A 17,854-nucleotide genomic window follows, 5' to 3' on the forward strand; every position below is an offset into this window, starting at 1 on the left:
CACACAAAGGCAGAAAGGGAAGTCAAAACAACAGATACCCTCTTAAAAATAACCCAGAAGTCTAGTAGTTTTGACCTGTGTCCCTGAGGGCTGGCAAGGTTATTGCTTTGCCACTTTATTTATTTCTTGGATAAGTCAAACAGTAAATACATGCTCCGTTCAAGTTATAAAGCGTGTAAATGTTACATGGCTACGGATGTAAATGAAGCGTGCTGCTTCTGATGGTTCGCAGGGAATAAAGCTTTCTCTTATGAAGAAAGAAAACATGGAAGGTGCAAGGTATCCACTCACGTAGCCCTCAGGGTATGCTCTCATGGACAGAAATAACAATCTTAGCATTTCTGTGCTTAAGTTATTATAATTTTATAGATGCAGTCCGGAGAGTACATGGGATTTGCCTAATCTTATAGGACTATGTAACAAAACTAAACTCAACATAAGAATCTCTGTAAGGCTCGTGGGCACCTAGGGAAGGACGTTGAGATTTCCAACATGTTTAGCACAGAACAATAATGGAAGAATTTGGGGATAATATTCTACAAATAATTAGTGAATTTTCACATAAAGTCTTTCGAATCTCCATCATCATTTTTAAAACTCTACTCCAACCTCCTACCCACTTTCCCCTCAATCTGTTTCATTTAAGTAGAATTTGCTGGATGAGGACACTGAGGCCCAGGATTTCCACCTTTTTTCAAATGGTGAAGACAAACAAATCCAGGCAGGTTTTTTTTTTTTTTTTTAACCTTGATCAGACTCTGCCTAAAGAGAGCAAGCAAGCCAAGTACGGAAATCTCACATTCACCTGCAAATATGGACCAACAAACGACGTTAAATGAGAGGGGATTATGAAAACATGCTAAAAATGAAACCAGAATAGGCTTAATCTTTTAAAATACATACATATATATTTACTGTCACTTTGAAAATGCGATTCATTTGATAGCTTGGATAAATATTTATGTACTCTGCATTATGCATTTGAATTTAGTATAAAATGAGTTTAAAATATTCCCAATTGCAGCACAGCTGACAAGCTGAATACTGAATGAGATTACTGCTAGAAGGTAAAACGTTCTTTCCGTTAAGCCTTACGTAAAACAATCTTCTCATCTGCCTTCGCTCACAATCAAATACATCAACTTGTTATCAAAAGGCCAGTTTGAAAGACTTCCCTTTTCAAATTATTCCTCTTCTCCAAATACCCAAGTATAATTAGAGTAAATTAAAAAAAAATTACAGCAGTTATAATTCCAATCATTAGAGGATAGAAAAAATGTTTTTTTTTCTTGTTCTGAACTAATAATGCCTTAAGTAAATATGAAGCTGTGCCACCTTTCAAACTTGCTTTCACACAAGCAATCTCATTGGCATTTCCTTTAACAAACACTCCACTTTGTAGAAGAGGAAACCGACTCACCAGGCTAACATTACAGACCCAGGATGGGGTGGGCCTTGGGCCAGTGCTAACTGTCTGGTGCTTCCTAGTCTAGGGGTCTTCTGCCACGGGAGACTTTTCTTAGTATTTCCAGAGGGTATTATTTGGAAATTATAAATGTTGTAGCAAATTAACAATTGATTGCAATGATTAAACTTTTAGTAAAGTAACTTCACTATTCAAAACCAAGAGGTTGAAGTTCTTCTTGCAGTCATAAGGGTCAAAGGTTTGTATTTGTTGCCTTTCTTCTCTGACAGTTGAAAGAGAAAGAAAGGAAAGAGAAAAATAAGAATAAGAGAAGAAAAAAGAAAGAGAGAAGAGGGAGGGAAAAGATGAGAGAGAAAGAGACAGGGAGAGAGGAAGGGCAGAAAGAAGGGAGGGAGGGAGGTCGCGAAGTTATTCCACGTTATCATTTTATCTACTGATGCAAATTACCCAGAAAATCTGTTTTGACTGTTTAAGACAGAAGATCCCTCATCTGCGGCTGTCCCTTTATGGCCATGAACACCATCGCCATCTCTTAAGCAGGCTCTTTCTTAGTAATGATTCCCTCACATCACTTAGAAATTATTTTCAGATGAAATCTAAGTACTTAATCTTATTATTTATTCATTTAAAAATGCACTAAATGTATGACGTGCAAATAATTGTTCTTTTCCAGCCCACTGAGTCTGCAGTAAAAGCCTTGTGATTCTATTAGCAAAACATTCCCAGGGTAGTGGACAGAAGGCTTGGGGGATAGTTAAATGCTTATTTATCAAATTAACCTTTTCATAAATTGAGAAGCTATGGAAGCACAGTTAGTTATTTAACAAGTGTAGCTACTTCAGCAGAAGAGGAGAGAGGGCCCCTGGACGCTTACACTAAGGACGGCACGAGTTTGAGGAAACCCTATGTTAAACAGTGAAAGTTTTCATGAGGCAGCACAGGATGACTTTTATACAATGACTTTGCAGCCTTTAGACAGTACGGAACTGGTAAAAAGAAGCCTAGTTCACTTTTTATGACTTGCAACCTTTATCCCCTGAAATCTGCACAGCACAGCTCATCATAACTAGTCACCTCTACCTGCAAAGTGCCTTGCGATAGCCCTGGTCTCTTAGGCACAAGACAGCATCAAATAAAAAAAGAACGAAGAAAGAAAAATAAAGTAGAAGAAATAGATTATGATAACACTGTTTACTTAGCATGCTGTCTTAATGTCTCATGCATGAGAAAGTGTTATTTCCAATTATTAAATGAACTTTTGTGTTCGAAGGCCGTATAGAGATGTCACTAAAAGTGGTAAAAATATCGGAAACTAGAAATAACAAAATACAATATTCAAGTGGGGACTATATTTTTAGGAAACTCGTTCATTTAACCCTTTATTCCACAAATGTGTATTAAGCTTTCGCTCCACTGAGAGCGTGTTGGGGTCCATGGCACATGACACTCATAGTCTCCCTTTGAGGGTGGCCTTGGTTCACGGGAGAGCTTTGACTTTGGGGTCCACTGGCCAGCATTACTTTCCTCCTTCATTCATTCCTATTGGTAGTGTAGTAATACAAAAATCACTTAAGGATCCTCAGATTGCTTTTTTAAAATAAGCTTTTTAAAAATTATTTCAAAATACTAATGGTACAAATGTTTTTGGTGGCTTGGATTGCATCTGCAAAGGCTTTGAGTCGTATCTGTAAGTGGGCCCATTGTCACATTAGTGTTTCTAGTCCCTGTGAGGTAGACAGTCCTCCTCTCTCCCCGACTGGTCTCTGGCGAGTTTTCCTCCCCTCGGCACACGTGGGCCGTGCTCCTCAGGACTTCCAAGTTAAATGCGAGTCCCTGCAGCGTTTCCTTTATTCTTTAGACACTTCACTCAAGATAATGGTCTCCAATTCTGTCATTGTTGCAAAAGGCATCAATTCATCCTTATTTATCCTTTATTTATTGGGCTGAGTGGTACTCCCTGGTGTACATAAACCGCAATTCCCTTTTGTGAATTGATGGGCACTTGTGTTGATTCCACATATTTGCAATTGTGAATTGTGCTGCAATAAATATTCAAGTAAACATGTCTTTTGATAAAAGTGACTTCTTTTCTCTATATAGACACACAGTAGAGGGTTGCTCTGTTGCACGGTAGGTCTACTTTTATTTTTTGAGGGCTCTCCACATGTTTTCCACAGCATTTTTGCTAATTTTCAGCCCCATCAACAGTGTGTGAGCATTCTCTCCTAACTGCATCAATCTCAGCGTCTGTAGTCTTTGGATTTTTTAGTAAAAGCCACTCTAACAGGGGTGAGGTGATGTCTCATGGAAACTGGAATTTCCATGACAATTAGTGACATTGAACATTTTTTCCTATGTTCATTGGCCATTTGTCTATCTTCTTTTGAAAAAATTCCATTTATGTCTTTGCGCAACATTTTACGGGATGGTTTGTTTCTTTCTTGCTGATTTGTTTGAGTTCACTGCAGACTCTGGTTACCTGCCCTGCACCATGTGTGCAGTTTATGAATTTTTCCGTTCATTCTGTAGGTTGTCCGTTTGCCATGCTGTTTATTTCTTTAGCCGTGAAGAAGTTTTTTCATTTAATCAAATCTTTAATCAAGTCCTATTTATTATTTTGTTGCAGTAATTGCCATTGGCATCTTAGTCATTAATTCTTTGACTAGGCCAATATCTAGAAGAGATTTCCCTCCATTTTGTTCTAGAATTCTTATGGTTTCATGCCTTGCATTTAAGTCTGGCATCCATCTTACATTAGCTTTTGTGACTGGTGAGAGATACACACCTGTTTCATTCTTCTGGTCGTGGTAATCCAATTGGTCAGCACCATTATGGAATAAGGCTTCCTGTCCCTAGTGTGTGTATGGTAGTTGACTCAGTCAAAGGTGAGTTGGCTGTGTGCAGATGGTTTTCTACCTGGGTTATCTCTGCTGTTCCATTTATCTATGTCTCTGGTTTTGTGCCAATCCTGGGCTCTTTTGCTTACTATGTCCTTTAAGCATAGTTTGAAGTCGGGTGGCCTCCAGATTTTTGCTTGAGATTGCTTCAGCTATTTGGGTTCTTTTCTGGTTCCTTATGAAGAGTAGAATAATTTTTCTAGATCTGTCAAATATTGCATTGGGATATTAATGGAGGGTGCATTGAATCTGTAAATCACCTCAGGTTGAGTGAACATTTTAACAATGTTAATAATGTTGATTTTACCTGGGGGAACAGGATCTGTCCTACATTTCTGCCCCCAGGTCCTCAGTGATCAATCCCATATCAGGCCAGGGAGAAGCATACTTGTCTGAAGTTATCTACAGGGTGTTAAGCAGTTTCCATGTCCCTCCACTCGGACATGCCCCTGCTCTGTAAAGGAGATGTGCAAACACCACCTGGGAGGGCCGGGGAGCAAGGAGCTCACAGACCTAGCCCCTTTGTCTGCTGAAAGGTTTTAAGAGAAAAAGTGCAAGCCCCACTCTGTGGAAGCCTCAGCATGGTGCACATACCCACAGATGGGACACAGCCCCTCCAGAGGGCCTGGGCTCCATTATTTGTCTTGGCAACCGTGGGTGGGAAAGGGGCACAAAGGCAAGAGTCTGAGAGGAGGGTGGCTAGCACGCTGGTCGTTTCTGTCCCTCTCTCTGGAAAGCAGCTTATCCAGAACGTCCAGCGTGTGTGGTCACACAAGTCCCCTGGGGCCCACCATGCCCCATGGCTCCCACAGTCTGGGTAAGAGTTGGAAGACGTTTGTGTGAGAATAAGCGAAGGACTGAGATGGCAGATACATCTGAAGTTTGGAGAATTTTAAAACATGCATTCAAATAAAGACTATTAACTAAAGAAACAACTAGAAACCCACAATTCAAGTTAAGGGATGACGTTGGTAATACTTTGGAATTTCCTTCTTTGTTCCTTGTTCCTCCTCAATCACACCAACCCAGTAACTTCCAAGGAAAATAATCATTCTGGTTTTGTGCTAATCAGTCCATTAAATTTCTTTATTGTTTTTGCTATGTGTTATTGGTACCTCTAAGGAATATAGTACTTATAATTAGAGGTGCCTGTTTTTATATTTTTAAATAATAGAATAATACTTTTTTAGTTCCATAATGTGTTTCTCCCAGCGGTATGGTTTTGGGAATTGAATTCATCTAATCCATAACTATAATTTATTTTCACTTATGAATGTCATTGCACTGAATGAATATAGCACACTGTTAGTTCTACCATTTGAACAACATTTAAAATGTTAACCTTTTTACTATTGCAAACACTACTGCCTTGTAAATTGTAGATTGTCTTCTGTTCACGTGCAGGATTTCCCCCAGTGTGAACACCTAGGAGTGGAATTATACCTATTTAACTTCACTGCATGCTGAAAAATGCTCCTCCAAAGCACGTGCAATAGTTTTCACTTTATAAGCAGTGAATGAATGTTACCATTGCTCTGAATGCTTGTCAAAACCCTGTGTTGTAAAATGATGTTTTATGAGACATCAATATATACTTCTATATACACTTCTAGGGTTGCTAAGGAGTTTGAGAATCTTTTCATGTATTCAAAGGTCATTCATGTACCTCCTCTATGAAATGCCTATTCGATAGGGTTTTTTGTTCGATTTTAATTGGTTGTTTCCTTTTTTTCTTTTCAGCTGATTGGTGGAACAATTATCACTTGTTGGTTACACATGTTGTGAAATTTTTCTCAGTTCTTAGTTTATATTTTGTGAGGTTTTTGGTGTCTTGTGATGATTAGAAGTTTGTAATTTAAATCCAATAATATATTTTATATAAAGTATACTTTAATATATTTTGCCCTATCATTTGCATTCTTTGTTTCTTGTTTAATAAACTGTTCCCTGTCCTGAGGTCATAAAGTATCCTATAAAAATTAGAGAGGTTTCTATTCCCATTTACATTTTTATTCATCTACATTTGATTCTTTGTTTTAGTTTATTTGTTTGTCTGTTTGTTTGTTTTTTGAGACCAAGTCTCACTGTGTACTCTGTCGCCCTGGTAGAGTTCCATGGCATGGCAGCTCACAGCAACCTCAAACTCTTGGGCCCAGGTGATTCTCTTGCCTCCCAAGTAGCTGGGACAACAGGTGCAAAACACCCCACTAGTTTTTGTTTGTTTGTTTGTTTTAGTATAAATGGTATCTCACTCTTGTTGCAGTTTTTTTTTTTTTTTTTTTTGGCCAGGGCTGGGTTTGAACCCGTCACCTCTGGCATATGGGGCCGGTACCCTACTCCTTCAGCCACAGGCGCCGCCCGGTATCTCACTCTTATACTCTTATTTAGGCTGGTCTAGAATTCCTGAGCTCATGCAATCCATCTGTCTCAGCCTCCTAAAGTGCTAAGATGATAGGCTTGAACCACCCTTCTCAGCTTACATTTGATTCTTTGAATGATACAGAGTTAATTTTACATTTTTTTCTCAAGTGGGTAAACAATGATTTCAGCATCATTTCTTCCAGCACCTTATCCATTGATCTTCACTGCTAGCCGTCACAAGTCAAATCAGATTTTCATGTATCGATATCGTCATTTCTTAACCATCCATTCTGTTCCATATGTCTAGAATTCTACTCTTGAGCCAATACCATATGTGTATTATTAAAAGTATTACAGTTTCATGGTAATTTTTATTACAGCAAGGAAAATGTTCTTCTTTAGGGCTATTTCTGACCCTTTGCTCTCCCCCAAATTTGTAAAATTTTGCATAGATCCTGTGGGAATATTGATTAGCATTGATCCGAAGAAAAGCAGCATTTTTATTGTAGTGAATGTTTCTAACTGAAGACATGGATGTCTGCCCATATGTAGGTCTTGTATAACATGTTCAAATGAGGAGTAAAACCTTTTTCACAAAGATCTTAAACTATTTTTTAAGATTTATTCTTAGAAGAGGGAAAAAAGTGGAGAACAAAAACGGATCATTCTCTCAGAGAGCTCTGGGATAGTTTGAAGAGATCTACTATTCGCCTTATAGGAATTCCTGAAGGTGATGAGGTTGCTGTGAAGGATACAGATGCTTTACTTCATGAAATAATCAGAGAATTTTCCAGACATGCCAAGAGATTCTGAAATCCAGATAGCAGACAGTTTCAGAACACCAGCATGACTCAACCCAAATAAAAATTCTCATAGATACATTATAATTAACTTCGCCAAAGTTAATATGAAGGAGAAAATTCTGGATTCTGTAAGATGTAAGAAAACCATAACCTACAAGGGGAAGAACATTAGAATGACTGCAGATCTCTCCACTGAAACCTTTCAATCTAGAAGAGGGTGGTCATTGACCTTTAATCTCCTTAAACAAAATAACTTTCAACCCAGGATCCTGTGTCCAGCTAAACCAAGTTTCATCTACGATGGAGAAATTAAATACTTTAATGACATTCATATGTTGAAGAAATTTACCATAACTAAACCAGCTCTCCAGGCTATTCTCAGACCTATCCTCCATAATGAACAACACAATCCTTCACCACCAAAGTCAACTCACTCAGAAACTTTTGATCAAATTCCAACTTCCATAGTGGTAAAAGGATTAAAAATGTCCACTGGACTTCTGAAAAACTTGATACCCAAAATTCTATCTGGCTTATCAATACTCTCAATTAATGTGAGTGGCTTAAATTGCCCTCTAAAGATTTATTCCTAGATATCATATGTTTTTTCCTTGCTGTAGATAGTAAACAATTTATTTTTAATTACATTTTCTAATGAATTATTGTTTTTATTTCACATGTTGGTTTGCTATCCATTATCCTTGTTAAAATCTGTTGGTAGTTTTAATGTTAACTTTGAATTCCTTAGCAATTTTTAATAGCAGTTGTCACAGTGGAAATCCTGGTTCTCTGTTCTTTTCCCTGACTTCAGCTCCTGGGCCATGTCTGCTGCAGCTGCTGTCCCTGGGCTGTCAGCACCTTCAGTGCTGTGTGGCATTTGGAAGAGGGGTGAGAATGTGGAGCGGGCACCTTGCCTTGTCCCTGATAACATGGAGAATGATTTTGGATTTCACTTCTACCTGCCATATGTGCTCTGGGTGCTTTTCTAAGTGTCCTGTCTTGACGTAAGTAATTTCTAATCCTTTTTTGACCTCTGATGTTAGATTGTGAGAAGGTCTTTTGTAAGTGTCTGGAGTGGTCTCAGTGGGAGACTGTCACCATCTGGTTCCCCATCACATCCTCCATCTCCCTTCCTTTCCCACTCCTGCCACAGCTCCAAGCACACTTGAGCCCCCTTTCTTCTGCCAGTACCCTAGACGTGCCTCTATCTTATATTTTTGTTTTTATATAGCCTCTGTCCTATCCCTAATTTATCTGCATGGGTTCCCTTCTCCTCCTTTAGACTTTGGGTCATTACTAGAAAGTTGCCTTTTCAGTACTGCATTCCCAGGTTACTCCACCTAAGATTGCCATTCTCACCCTCATCCTGACAATTCTTGCTTTCTTCTTCCCTTTATCATCGCCATTAAAACTATTAGAAGTATGCTATATGAATTTGTTTATCTTATCGGTGTCTTATTAAGGAAAATTTCCCCCTTAAGTATAAATCTCTGCTTTCACAAATAAGTCAACTGAGAAACTGTGTTATAGGCAAATAAACCTGCACCTGTCTCTTCCATTAAATGCTTATTATCATCCTAGGTGAGCTGAGAGCATTTTTTCAAAAGGGAGAAATAGTTCATGAAGGTTTCAGTAACATACAAATATCCTTGCAGCAATTCTTGCATTATCACATTTTCTCCTATTAGGCACAGGGGCTGAATCCCAATTTTAATTGTTGTTTTTCATTTGTTTGTTTGTTTTTAACATTTCATCTGTGAGATAATGACTGCCAATTATAGAAAATATAGTTCTTTTCCTCATTTAAAAAATAGCATATGGAGTAACAAAAAGTTATTTTTTAACATGAAGCAGATTGATCTGAACCATGTTTCTATGACTACTGGAACTCTCAGACGAGAGCTAAAATAACCTGTAGATTACTGGATGCTGTGGTCTCTGTACGTTTTGGTTTCTTTTGGTTATCTCATGGATAAAAACAATTGCCTTTTGGGTGGCGCCTGTGGCTCAGTGAGTAGGGCGTCAGCCCCATATACCAAGGGTGGCAGGTTCAAACCCAGCCCCAGCCAAACTGCAGCAGAAAAATAGCCAGGCATTGTGGCGGCAAGAGCTGGAGGTTGCTGTGAGTCCTGTGACATTATGGCACTCTACCGAGGGCAGTAAAGTGAGACTCTGTCTCTACAAAAAATAATAATAATAAAATAAAAAACAATTGCCTTTTATTTAAAGTGGAGAAAAGGTGAGTACATTTTCACTTGTAGGGTAGTTGCATAGTAATATACAAAAGCACATGTGATGGCTTTCTGTGGCACTGAGTCTTCGGGAGTTTTGCTACAGGAGAAAGGATTAGGTGGATGTTGAACAGACAGAAGGCGGCCTGAAGCCCTCCTGCAGGGGGGCTTACCATTACCAAATCCCTCCAACCCACTCCCTTGGGGAAACTGACAAGTCAAGACTTCTCAGCATGGCCCAGACTAGGGTAAGGCACATGAGGTGTGGCCCCCGACTTTAAAGAAAAACAGAAAAGCCTGTTTTCTTTATTTCAAACTTGGTGGACAATGTGTTGCTGGGCCTGTTGGGCTTCTTTCTGTATTGTCTCCTAACCCTGTAGTTTTAATTGGACACTTCTTTGCTGTTGCAATCTATGTCGTATATTTTTGCTTTAAATCGGAACCTTGGATTACAAAACCTCGAGCCTTTCTTAGTAGTGGTGCTGTATTGTACAAAGCGTGTTCTGTAATATTTCCTCTGATTTACTCAGAAATGAAATGTATGGTTCATTAAGCTTAAAAGGGAATAATTTCCAAATGAATATTTGAAACTCCCCATGTCCTAGAGACTTTAGAAGAGGATGTATATGGCATAGTACTATACCACTTCTAAAGTAGCAACTGTTGATCCAACATTGGGATTAATTTGTTTTTGAAGTTTTTTGTATATAAAATGTACATATATGCTTTGATTTGCAATTTAAAATGAAGGGAAAAATAAGCTATATAAAAGGAATGATTGTTACCTAAACTAGTGCTAATACTGAAGAACTGCAGCTTTTCTTTTGAATTTCCTATTTGGATTGAGTTGTTGGGACATGCAAATAAATTGAAGAATGAGAAAAAAAAAGCCCACGAAGCTACACTTTCTGAAGCCCATGAAAGTGTAGGGCTGACACCTGGGAATACGAGCCTCCCTAAACGTCCTCTTAGAAGTCTTTCTGGCTTCACCCTGGTCCCACCTTTGCTTCTCTGACTCGCTGACAACCCAGCTCCACATGTACTCAGCTGCTGCTAAGATGGTGTGTCCCTGCGAGATTCCCATCCTTCCTCTGCCCTGCGTGTCTCCTGTCATTGATCGTGGAATTCCAGGGTTTCTCTTCGGTGATCTTTTAAAAGTGTGTTATCTACTTATGTTTTTGGTTCTTCTTTGTGGAGGAGGCAAGCACCAGATGCCTCTGAGGAGTCATCCTGAATCTTCTCCTAAATGATGCATTTGTAAACTGAATTTTTTGTCATTGCTATATTGTGTGGCCAAGCCATTCATCTGAATATTCTACCAAATAAATTTGGCTAAATGGACAAAAACTCCATTAGCAACACCTAGAAATTCACAATCATACCTAATTCCAAATCTGCCATTTGGCTTGGGGATTCAATTAAAGATCCATAATCTTCTACAAAGTTCACCAATTATTCAAATAAGCACTTATAAAGTGCTTCATTTTTTTCCAGTTATTAATACACAAATGAGCAGTAAATTACAGGATTTTTAGGTCCATCAGGGGCATGAATCACATATGGCTGATAGAGGACAGTGGAGACAGTGTTGACAGTGCCTCCCCCCAAAGTGGAGAGTGTGCCAGTCTCCTGTTGCTGTATTTTATGTAAATATAAGTAATCTGTCTTCTTTGATAGTCAAATAACTAAGCCAAAATAGTTCCCCATTTAATGTGTGTTTCGTGACACTGGAGGACCCTCAAACAGCAGTGACTAACCTGCAGTCTGTGGGGCCACCCACAGATGGATGAGGATTATTTTGTTTATCTGTGGTGCTGGATATCACAAAAATTATGCACAGACCTTTCTGTGGCTCATCAGCTTTTGTTAGTGTTTGTATATTAAATACGTACCCCAGGACAATTTTCTTCTAGTGTGCAACAGAGAAGAAAAAAGGTTGGAGACCCCTGGGAGGTTGATGAGCATGCTGAATTCTCATTGTTCTCTGATGAAGGGATTTTCTCAAGGTGAGCATGGTGTTATGTATGAAGGGACAGAAGTCATATGCAATTGGATAATTTGCTGTGGGAGATTTCATTTTTTGCTTGCACTTTCACTTCTGTGATCTTTGAAAGGCTTACTATATTCCCATCTGCAGAGTGGTTTTGGTCTACCAATTTTGTTAAGTATGTGCTGTCTGCTTGAAAGTCTGATTATTGCTCAGCCATTTCAATTAAGCGATTTTCTGCTTTTGCGGCACCAACAATAATTAGCTTTTAAACTTTTATCTTCCACTATTAAGTAGCCTCACACACTCATCACAGCTTTTCTTGTGAGGGAATAATTGCACAGATCGTGTCCGTCATGTTGTAAGGGGCACGGTAGGGGGGAATGCTGGTCGACCTCCCCGGAGCTCAGTCTGTATTGAACAGTCCTCCAGGGAGAAAACCCAGGGACATGAGAGGGGGTATGGAAGGGGCCTGGCTCACATGATTATGGTGGCTGAGCAGTCCCATGACAGGCTGTCTGTAAGCTGAAGACCCTGGGATGCAGCAAGTGTGGTTCAGGTCCAAAGGCCTGAGAATGAGGGAAGCCAGTGGTGTGACTCTCAGTTCAAGGCCAAAAGCCTCTGGCTGCAGCAGCCACTGGTGTGAGTCCCTGACAAGCCTGGAGTTCTGACGTCTAATGAAGCAGAAGAAAAGTCTATTGCAGCTCAGCAAGAGGCTGATTTGTCTTCCATATCTGTTCTTGCTGGGCCATTGGAGGTTGCCCACCAGAACCAAGGACAGATCTTCCCCACCTCACTCCCTGAGACTCACACACTCCTTTCCTCTGCAAACACCCCCACAGAGAGGCCCAGAATATTGCTTTACCAAGTTTTCAGGTCACCCTTAATTCAGTTCAAGTTGCATCCTAAGATTAAGTCCACAGGTTTATCTGTTATAACTTCCCACCCTTACACATCTCCTTAGGCCATCCTTAGATTTCAAATAAAGACAGTAACACCATGATGCAACAGCTATCCCGGGACTGTGATTATCAGGACTTTAATCTTGTAGAATCTCAACCTTCAGAACTGTGGGGTTATGTCTTTAGGGTTAGGACCAAGACCCATGAGGAAAGGCAGCTGCAGTAAAGGTGCAGCTCGGTCTGCGGCATGCAGTGAACACCCAGCATCAGGAGCAGGGTGTAGCGGCTGCAGTTGTTCTCATCATCAATTTGATGGAGGGAATCAACAACAATAAAAATGCCCAAATTTCAGCCAGCTCAGTAAATTTGCAACAGGCAGGTCTTCACATTATTTTCTGGTCAACAGAATGCTGAAGATATCAGACAGGAAGATGTCACCTTTACCTGTTTGTTATAGGAGGTAAGCCTGGTGCGGACTTGATGAGCTTCGCATCTGTGGAGCTGAGGCTGAGGCTTCCACCAAGGCTGTCCAAGTCGTATCTGCCTGACAGTAGCAGCGGCTCTGCTCCTGTGACCCTCTCATTGTGCTGACACTCACAGGTATTAAACCTGTTTTCTCCATGGTACGAATTTTATATACTGCATCTCCAGGAGAGATTCGTTGGCTGTGCTTTGACAAAATTGGGTGCTCTAAAAATGAAAAGCCCCATGTGTGTGCTGAAGTTGTGATCGTATAACACACCATCTCAGTAACTGTCCCCACAGAGCTGCTTAGAAGACTCCATATGGATAAAATCCCTTTTCTAAGCTAGAAATCTGTGTACAGAGTGAGGCCGATATAGTGAGACAAGCATTGAACTTGCCATGAGGAACACTGGGTAGCATCCCAGATTGGTGCACACACGGATTTGCGCCCGTGGTTTCCATCTGTCTTACCTCCCTCACTGGGAGGGTGGAGGCAGTCAGACCGGGGTCATAGGCTTTGCGGTAAAGTATGTAATAAAAGTTTCTGCTGTAAATGTTAAATAATGTGTACATGAATTATGTTTGCATATTAAACATTAAAATGCCAATTTGAGACCCTTTCCAGAGATGGGACTTAGATCTGTGGTAAGGCCCACAAATTTAAATAGTGATCATGCATTCGGTGGGCCCTGACACAGTTATCTGCAGACCACACTTAGAAAACTATATAATTTCTGTCTTTTGTATAATGTGGAGTTACTTAGTAACACTAGTGGCCACAAAGGAAGCAGATGCACCAAACTCTTCTCCCTAAAATCTGAAAATATCCTAAAAGAAAATCCTGAGAAAAATATATGGATTCAAATTACCCTTCTCCCTGACCCCCAGCATTTTCACTGTGTTTATTCTTATCAAGAGTAAAGCAACTAATGAATTCATCAATGTAGCAATAAGATTCTAATGCCCTAACTGTCATAATACCAGGTGTCTTTCAGCTTGAATACAAACGGATAGACAAAGAGTGATAGAGACTCATGGTTTTGGCTGGAGGCAGGTAAAACTCACTGACCATCTTCCCCTTATCACACAGCTGTGGCCTCAACACTAACCTGTAGTGTCCCTTCATCAAGACCAAAGTCCTAGGACAAAAATAATAAATGGGGAAAAACAAGTATTTGAAAGGGTATCCCAGTATTTCCAACCTACAAAAACGGGGCTCTGAGCCATGGCTGCCTTTGTGTGATTTATTCTCCAGAACCAGGTGTTGTGATTGGTTTTCAGATGCGACCATTCCCAGCACAGATGACCTGCTACCCTCATTACCAGGAAAGCCATTTATAGAGGCCAAGTCAGAGTTGACCACTGGGTTACTAGTGAACATGGTATAAAGGACTCCCTTTCCCGGCCAGAAATGTATTCTCCCACTGATGTGTCACTGAAAGATTCCACATAGCCGCTTTTAAAAGAGTTTTTGAGAGTCATTAAGTACCTTTTATGAATTAAATTAAACAAATTTTATTCCATGTCAGGAGAACTTAGGTAAACAGGAATATTCTGGGTTCCTCTCTCTTTTAGGAAATTAAACAACCATTAAAGGTCTTAAATGACATTCCGAAAGCTTTGTTTCACACAACACAGACCAGTTTATTTTGAAAGAACTCTCTTGCTTAGAACAGCTAGAAAATGTTGGACAGAATAATAAAATAAGGCCTGTGGGTCAGTATTGAGTGTCAGGTTCATCAGACTAATATCCCAGAGATGAAGGAATGAGGAACACGGATCTGACACCCAGACAACTGCTTCCCTCAAGGTAGTTGCTGACTTGAAAGTGGTGGCTGGAAGGCTAAGGAATTAAACCAACCTTTGGGCAGGTTCACAAGCTGGGGGAATAAAAATCTCGATACGTCCGTCAAGAGTGAAAGGTTCCAAAATGGGACACCAGCCATTTATACCCTAAGAATAAGAGACAAACTGAAACGTGCCAGCCCTCGGGGGGCTCCCAGGCCCCTCAGTCCCTGCTTGTGTTAAGGTAGCATGCCCTTAACCTTGGTATGTGACCAAGCAAACCCTCAACCTCACCACTGTAAGATCACATTATCCAGAGATTGAGTATCTCTCAAGATTTTTACCTAATCTTTGCAACATGTGGCACTGAATGAACTATATATCTGTGAGGAAAAACAGTGGCTTGGTCTTTACTTCATGCCATATACAAAAGAACCCCATATCTCTAATAAGACTAAACACTAAAGGCCATAAAATAAAGCTTATAGAATATCACAGAAGCAGTAGCTATCCAAGGGATAGTTAAATAACTATAATAAAATTCCTCTTAAACAAAAGAAATGCTTAAAAGAGGGCAGAAACCACCCACAGACGAGGGCATGACATTTGCAAAACATGAATCCCGATAGGACTTGTGGCCAGATTATAGAAAGAATTTCTTTGAATTAATAAGAAAAATTCAGACAGCCAATAGAAAAACTGGCAAAAGACTTGACTCGGCAATTCACATGAAAACACCTGTAAACTGCCATCATCTGGCACACCATGAACAGACGGCTCACCTGTAAAACCCATACAGTAAATGAGTTTTCTTAAGCAGCTAAACCGTAATGATTTGTTGCAGTACAGTAGAAAACGAATACATATTGGGGTACCTACCCAGAAGGGGGGTGCTTCAATAACAAATACCTAAAACTGTGGAAAGGCTTAGTATCTGAGCAAAGAGAGGGAGCTGGAAGTTTGAGGAGAATGTTGGGAAGCTTGCTGAAGAACACTTAAATTGCCTTGAACCATTAGCAGAGATCGGATGTTGAAAATGCTGCTGATGAGGGTTCATAAGGAAATGAAAAATGCATTGCTGAACATTCGAGCAAGAGGGATGGATCCTCCTATTGCAGGGATGGGTCTGGGACCTCATGATATGGAAAGTGAACTTATATAACTGATGAACCTGGGCATTGAACTAAGATCTTCACAAAAAGAATTGAAGATTCTGTCTGGTTTCTTCTTGCTGTTTATAGTAAAATGAGAAGGAAAAAGGGAAAGAGATTGAGGAAAGTACTATTAAACTGGGAGATTCCGGCGGGTATCCAACCTCTGGCCCGTGGGCTGAATGCAGATTATTTCAGAACTGTTTTGCTCATCTGTAGTGCTGGACATTGCAAAAAGCAAGCACCGATCTTTTGACCTTTTGTGGTTTTTTTGCTCATCAGTTTCATTAGTTTTTGTGTATTTAATGTATGGCCCAAGACAACTCTTTTGTTACAATGTGTAACAGAAAAGAAAAAAGGTTAGACACCCCTATAAGCTGAAGATGACACTCTATAGCCTTTGACTGAAACCTCGGGAGAGCACTGGCCAGAGTGTCCATTCACACAGGATTAAGGACATTCCCCTTATCAAACCTGAAGGCCTCTAGGAAGCTGGAGAGCGTTGTTTCTGAGCCACCACAGTAAGAGGCCACGATAGGAAAGTACCATTTCAAATACCTGCAGATATGGCCTTTACCTAATGCAATGAGTCCTCTGTGAAGCCACACTTGATACACAAAATCCTTGTGGAAATTACAGCAGCAGTAACATTTCCAGCGTAGATGACAATAAAAACAGAAAAAGTATAAAATTAAATGAAGTTCTTGAACTCCTCAAATTCTACTGGAAGACTTATAATAATATTCAACTGCAAACACTTTTACTTTACATGAAAAGGAAGGGTGAGTCAGAGAGCAAAGCCAAGGACCGGAAGGTACAGCCAAGTGCCCCGGAGGTGAAATCAAAGGCTTGGAGGACTGGGGTGTTTCTGACCTTAATCTAGAGAGTCTTGCTGAATTTTGCCTTGCTGGGCTTCAGAATTACTTTAGACTGCTGACTCTGTTGTACTTTACATTTCCACTTATTTTTTTTTTAACAAGAAAAGCTTGTAATTGTTATCCTTTGTCTGTCCCATGGGTGCATGTTGGGAGTGTGGGAAGCAATTGTACATTTTGTTAGTCTCAAAAGTCCAAAGAGGAAGAGGAATTGTGCCCACTAGCTTCATTTAATGCTTTAATCATTGCCCCTGATTTAGATAACTTAGATGAGGAAATTTAGGACTTGGAACTGAGTCTGTAATGGGGATGAGAACTTTGGTCACCTTGGGAGGTAGAAGGTGACGGAGTAAAGTGGACTAAAGTGTGTGGCACCTTAAAGACAGGATGAGAGTTGGGGGAGAACTTTAAAAAGTGACAAAGTTCAAGAAAAGCCTAAAGAAAAAGCCTCTGCCTCTGTAATGCAAAATTTTCTTTCAATTTAGGTGTGTAATGAGGCATCCTTCAGAAAATGAAAAAAAAAAATCCCTATAAAATTGGTTTGATGATCTCAAAGAGATTTAGCTTCTTGTTAGGGATGACCCTACAGATTTAAAGGTTCTATGAAGTAGGGTGTAAAGATTTTTCATCATTAATTACTGTGGAATTTGCATTTGGATTGGAAATACTTGTTAGCAACTCTTTGATGTTTTAGAAATTATAGGCTTTCTCTCATTTGTGTCAGGATGGATATATAAATGCCCTCATGTTTGCATTTAGTTATCTTAAATCTTGCCTTGCAGATTTAAGGCAAGTGCCTCATCAGCATTGTGTGTGTGACAGCATTTTAAAGTACAAGTTAGGCAAACCTTCATTTCCCCTAATTATCTCTTATTTTAAGGGCAATGAATGCTGTTTCTTCCAGAGTTTTATTGTATCATATATTCAACGATAACAAGGCTCCTTTTTCCTTTGCTTAACAAATTCCAGAG

The 17,854-nt window shown here is 39.9% G+C and overlaps 1 protein-coding gene across 11 annotated transcripts in view; it reads left to right on the forward strand.

Moving 5' to 3' along the window:
* The first annotated feature begins 8,437 nt into the window (after positions 1–8,437).
* LRRC7 (leucine rich repeat containing 7) overlaps positions 8,438–17,854 on the forward strand; it is a 626,043-nt gene continuing 616,626 nt past the window's right edge. For 10 of the 11 annotated variants that reach the window (XR_008380264.1, XM_053592544.1, XM_053592545.1 and 7 more), the window contains exon 1: positions 8,438–8,491. Coding sequence is in view for 9 of the 11 variants with exons in the window: in XM_053592544.1 (XP_053448519.1) it covers positions 8,454–8,491 (38 nt within the window). In the remaining 2 variants the exon portion in view is untranslated. The remainder of the gene's footprint in view (positions 8,492–17,854) is intronic. The other variant, XM_053592540.1, reaches the window with a different exon arrangement.

Source organism: Nycticebus coucang, chromosome 5 (assembly GCF_027406575.1).
Source record: "Nycticebus coucang isolate mNycCou1 chromosome 5, mNycCou1.pri, whole genome shotgun sequence".
NCBI lineage: Eukaryota > Metazoa > Chordata > Mammalia > Primates > Lorisidae > Nycticebus > Nycticebus coucang.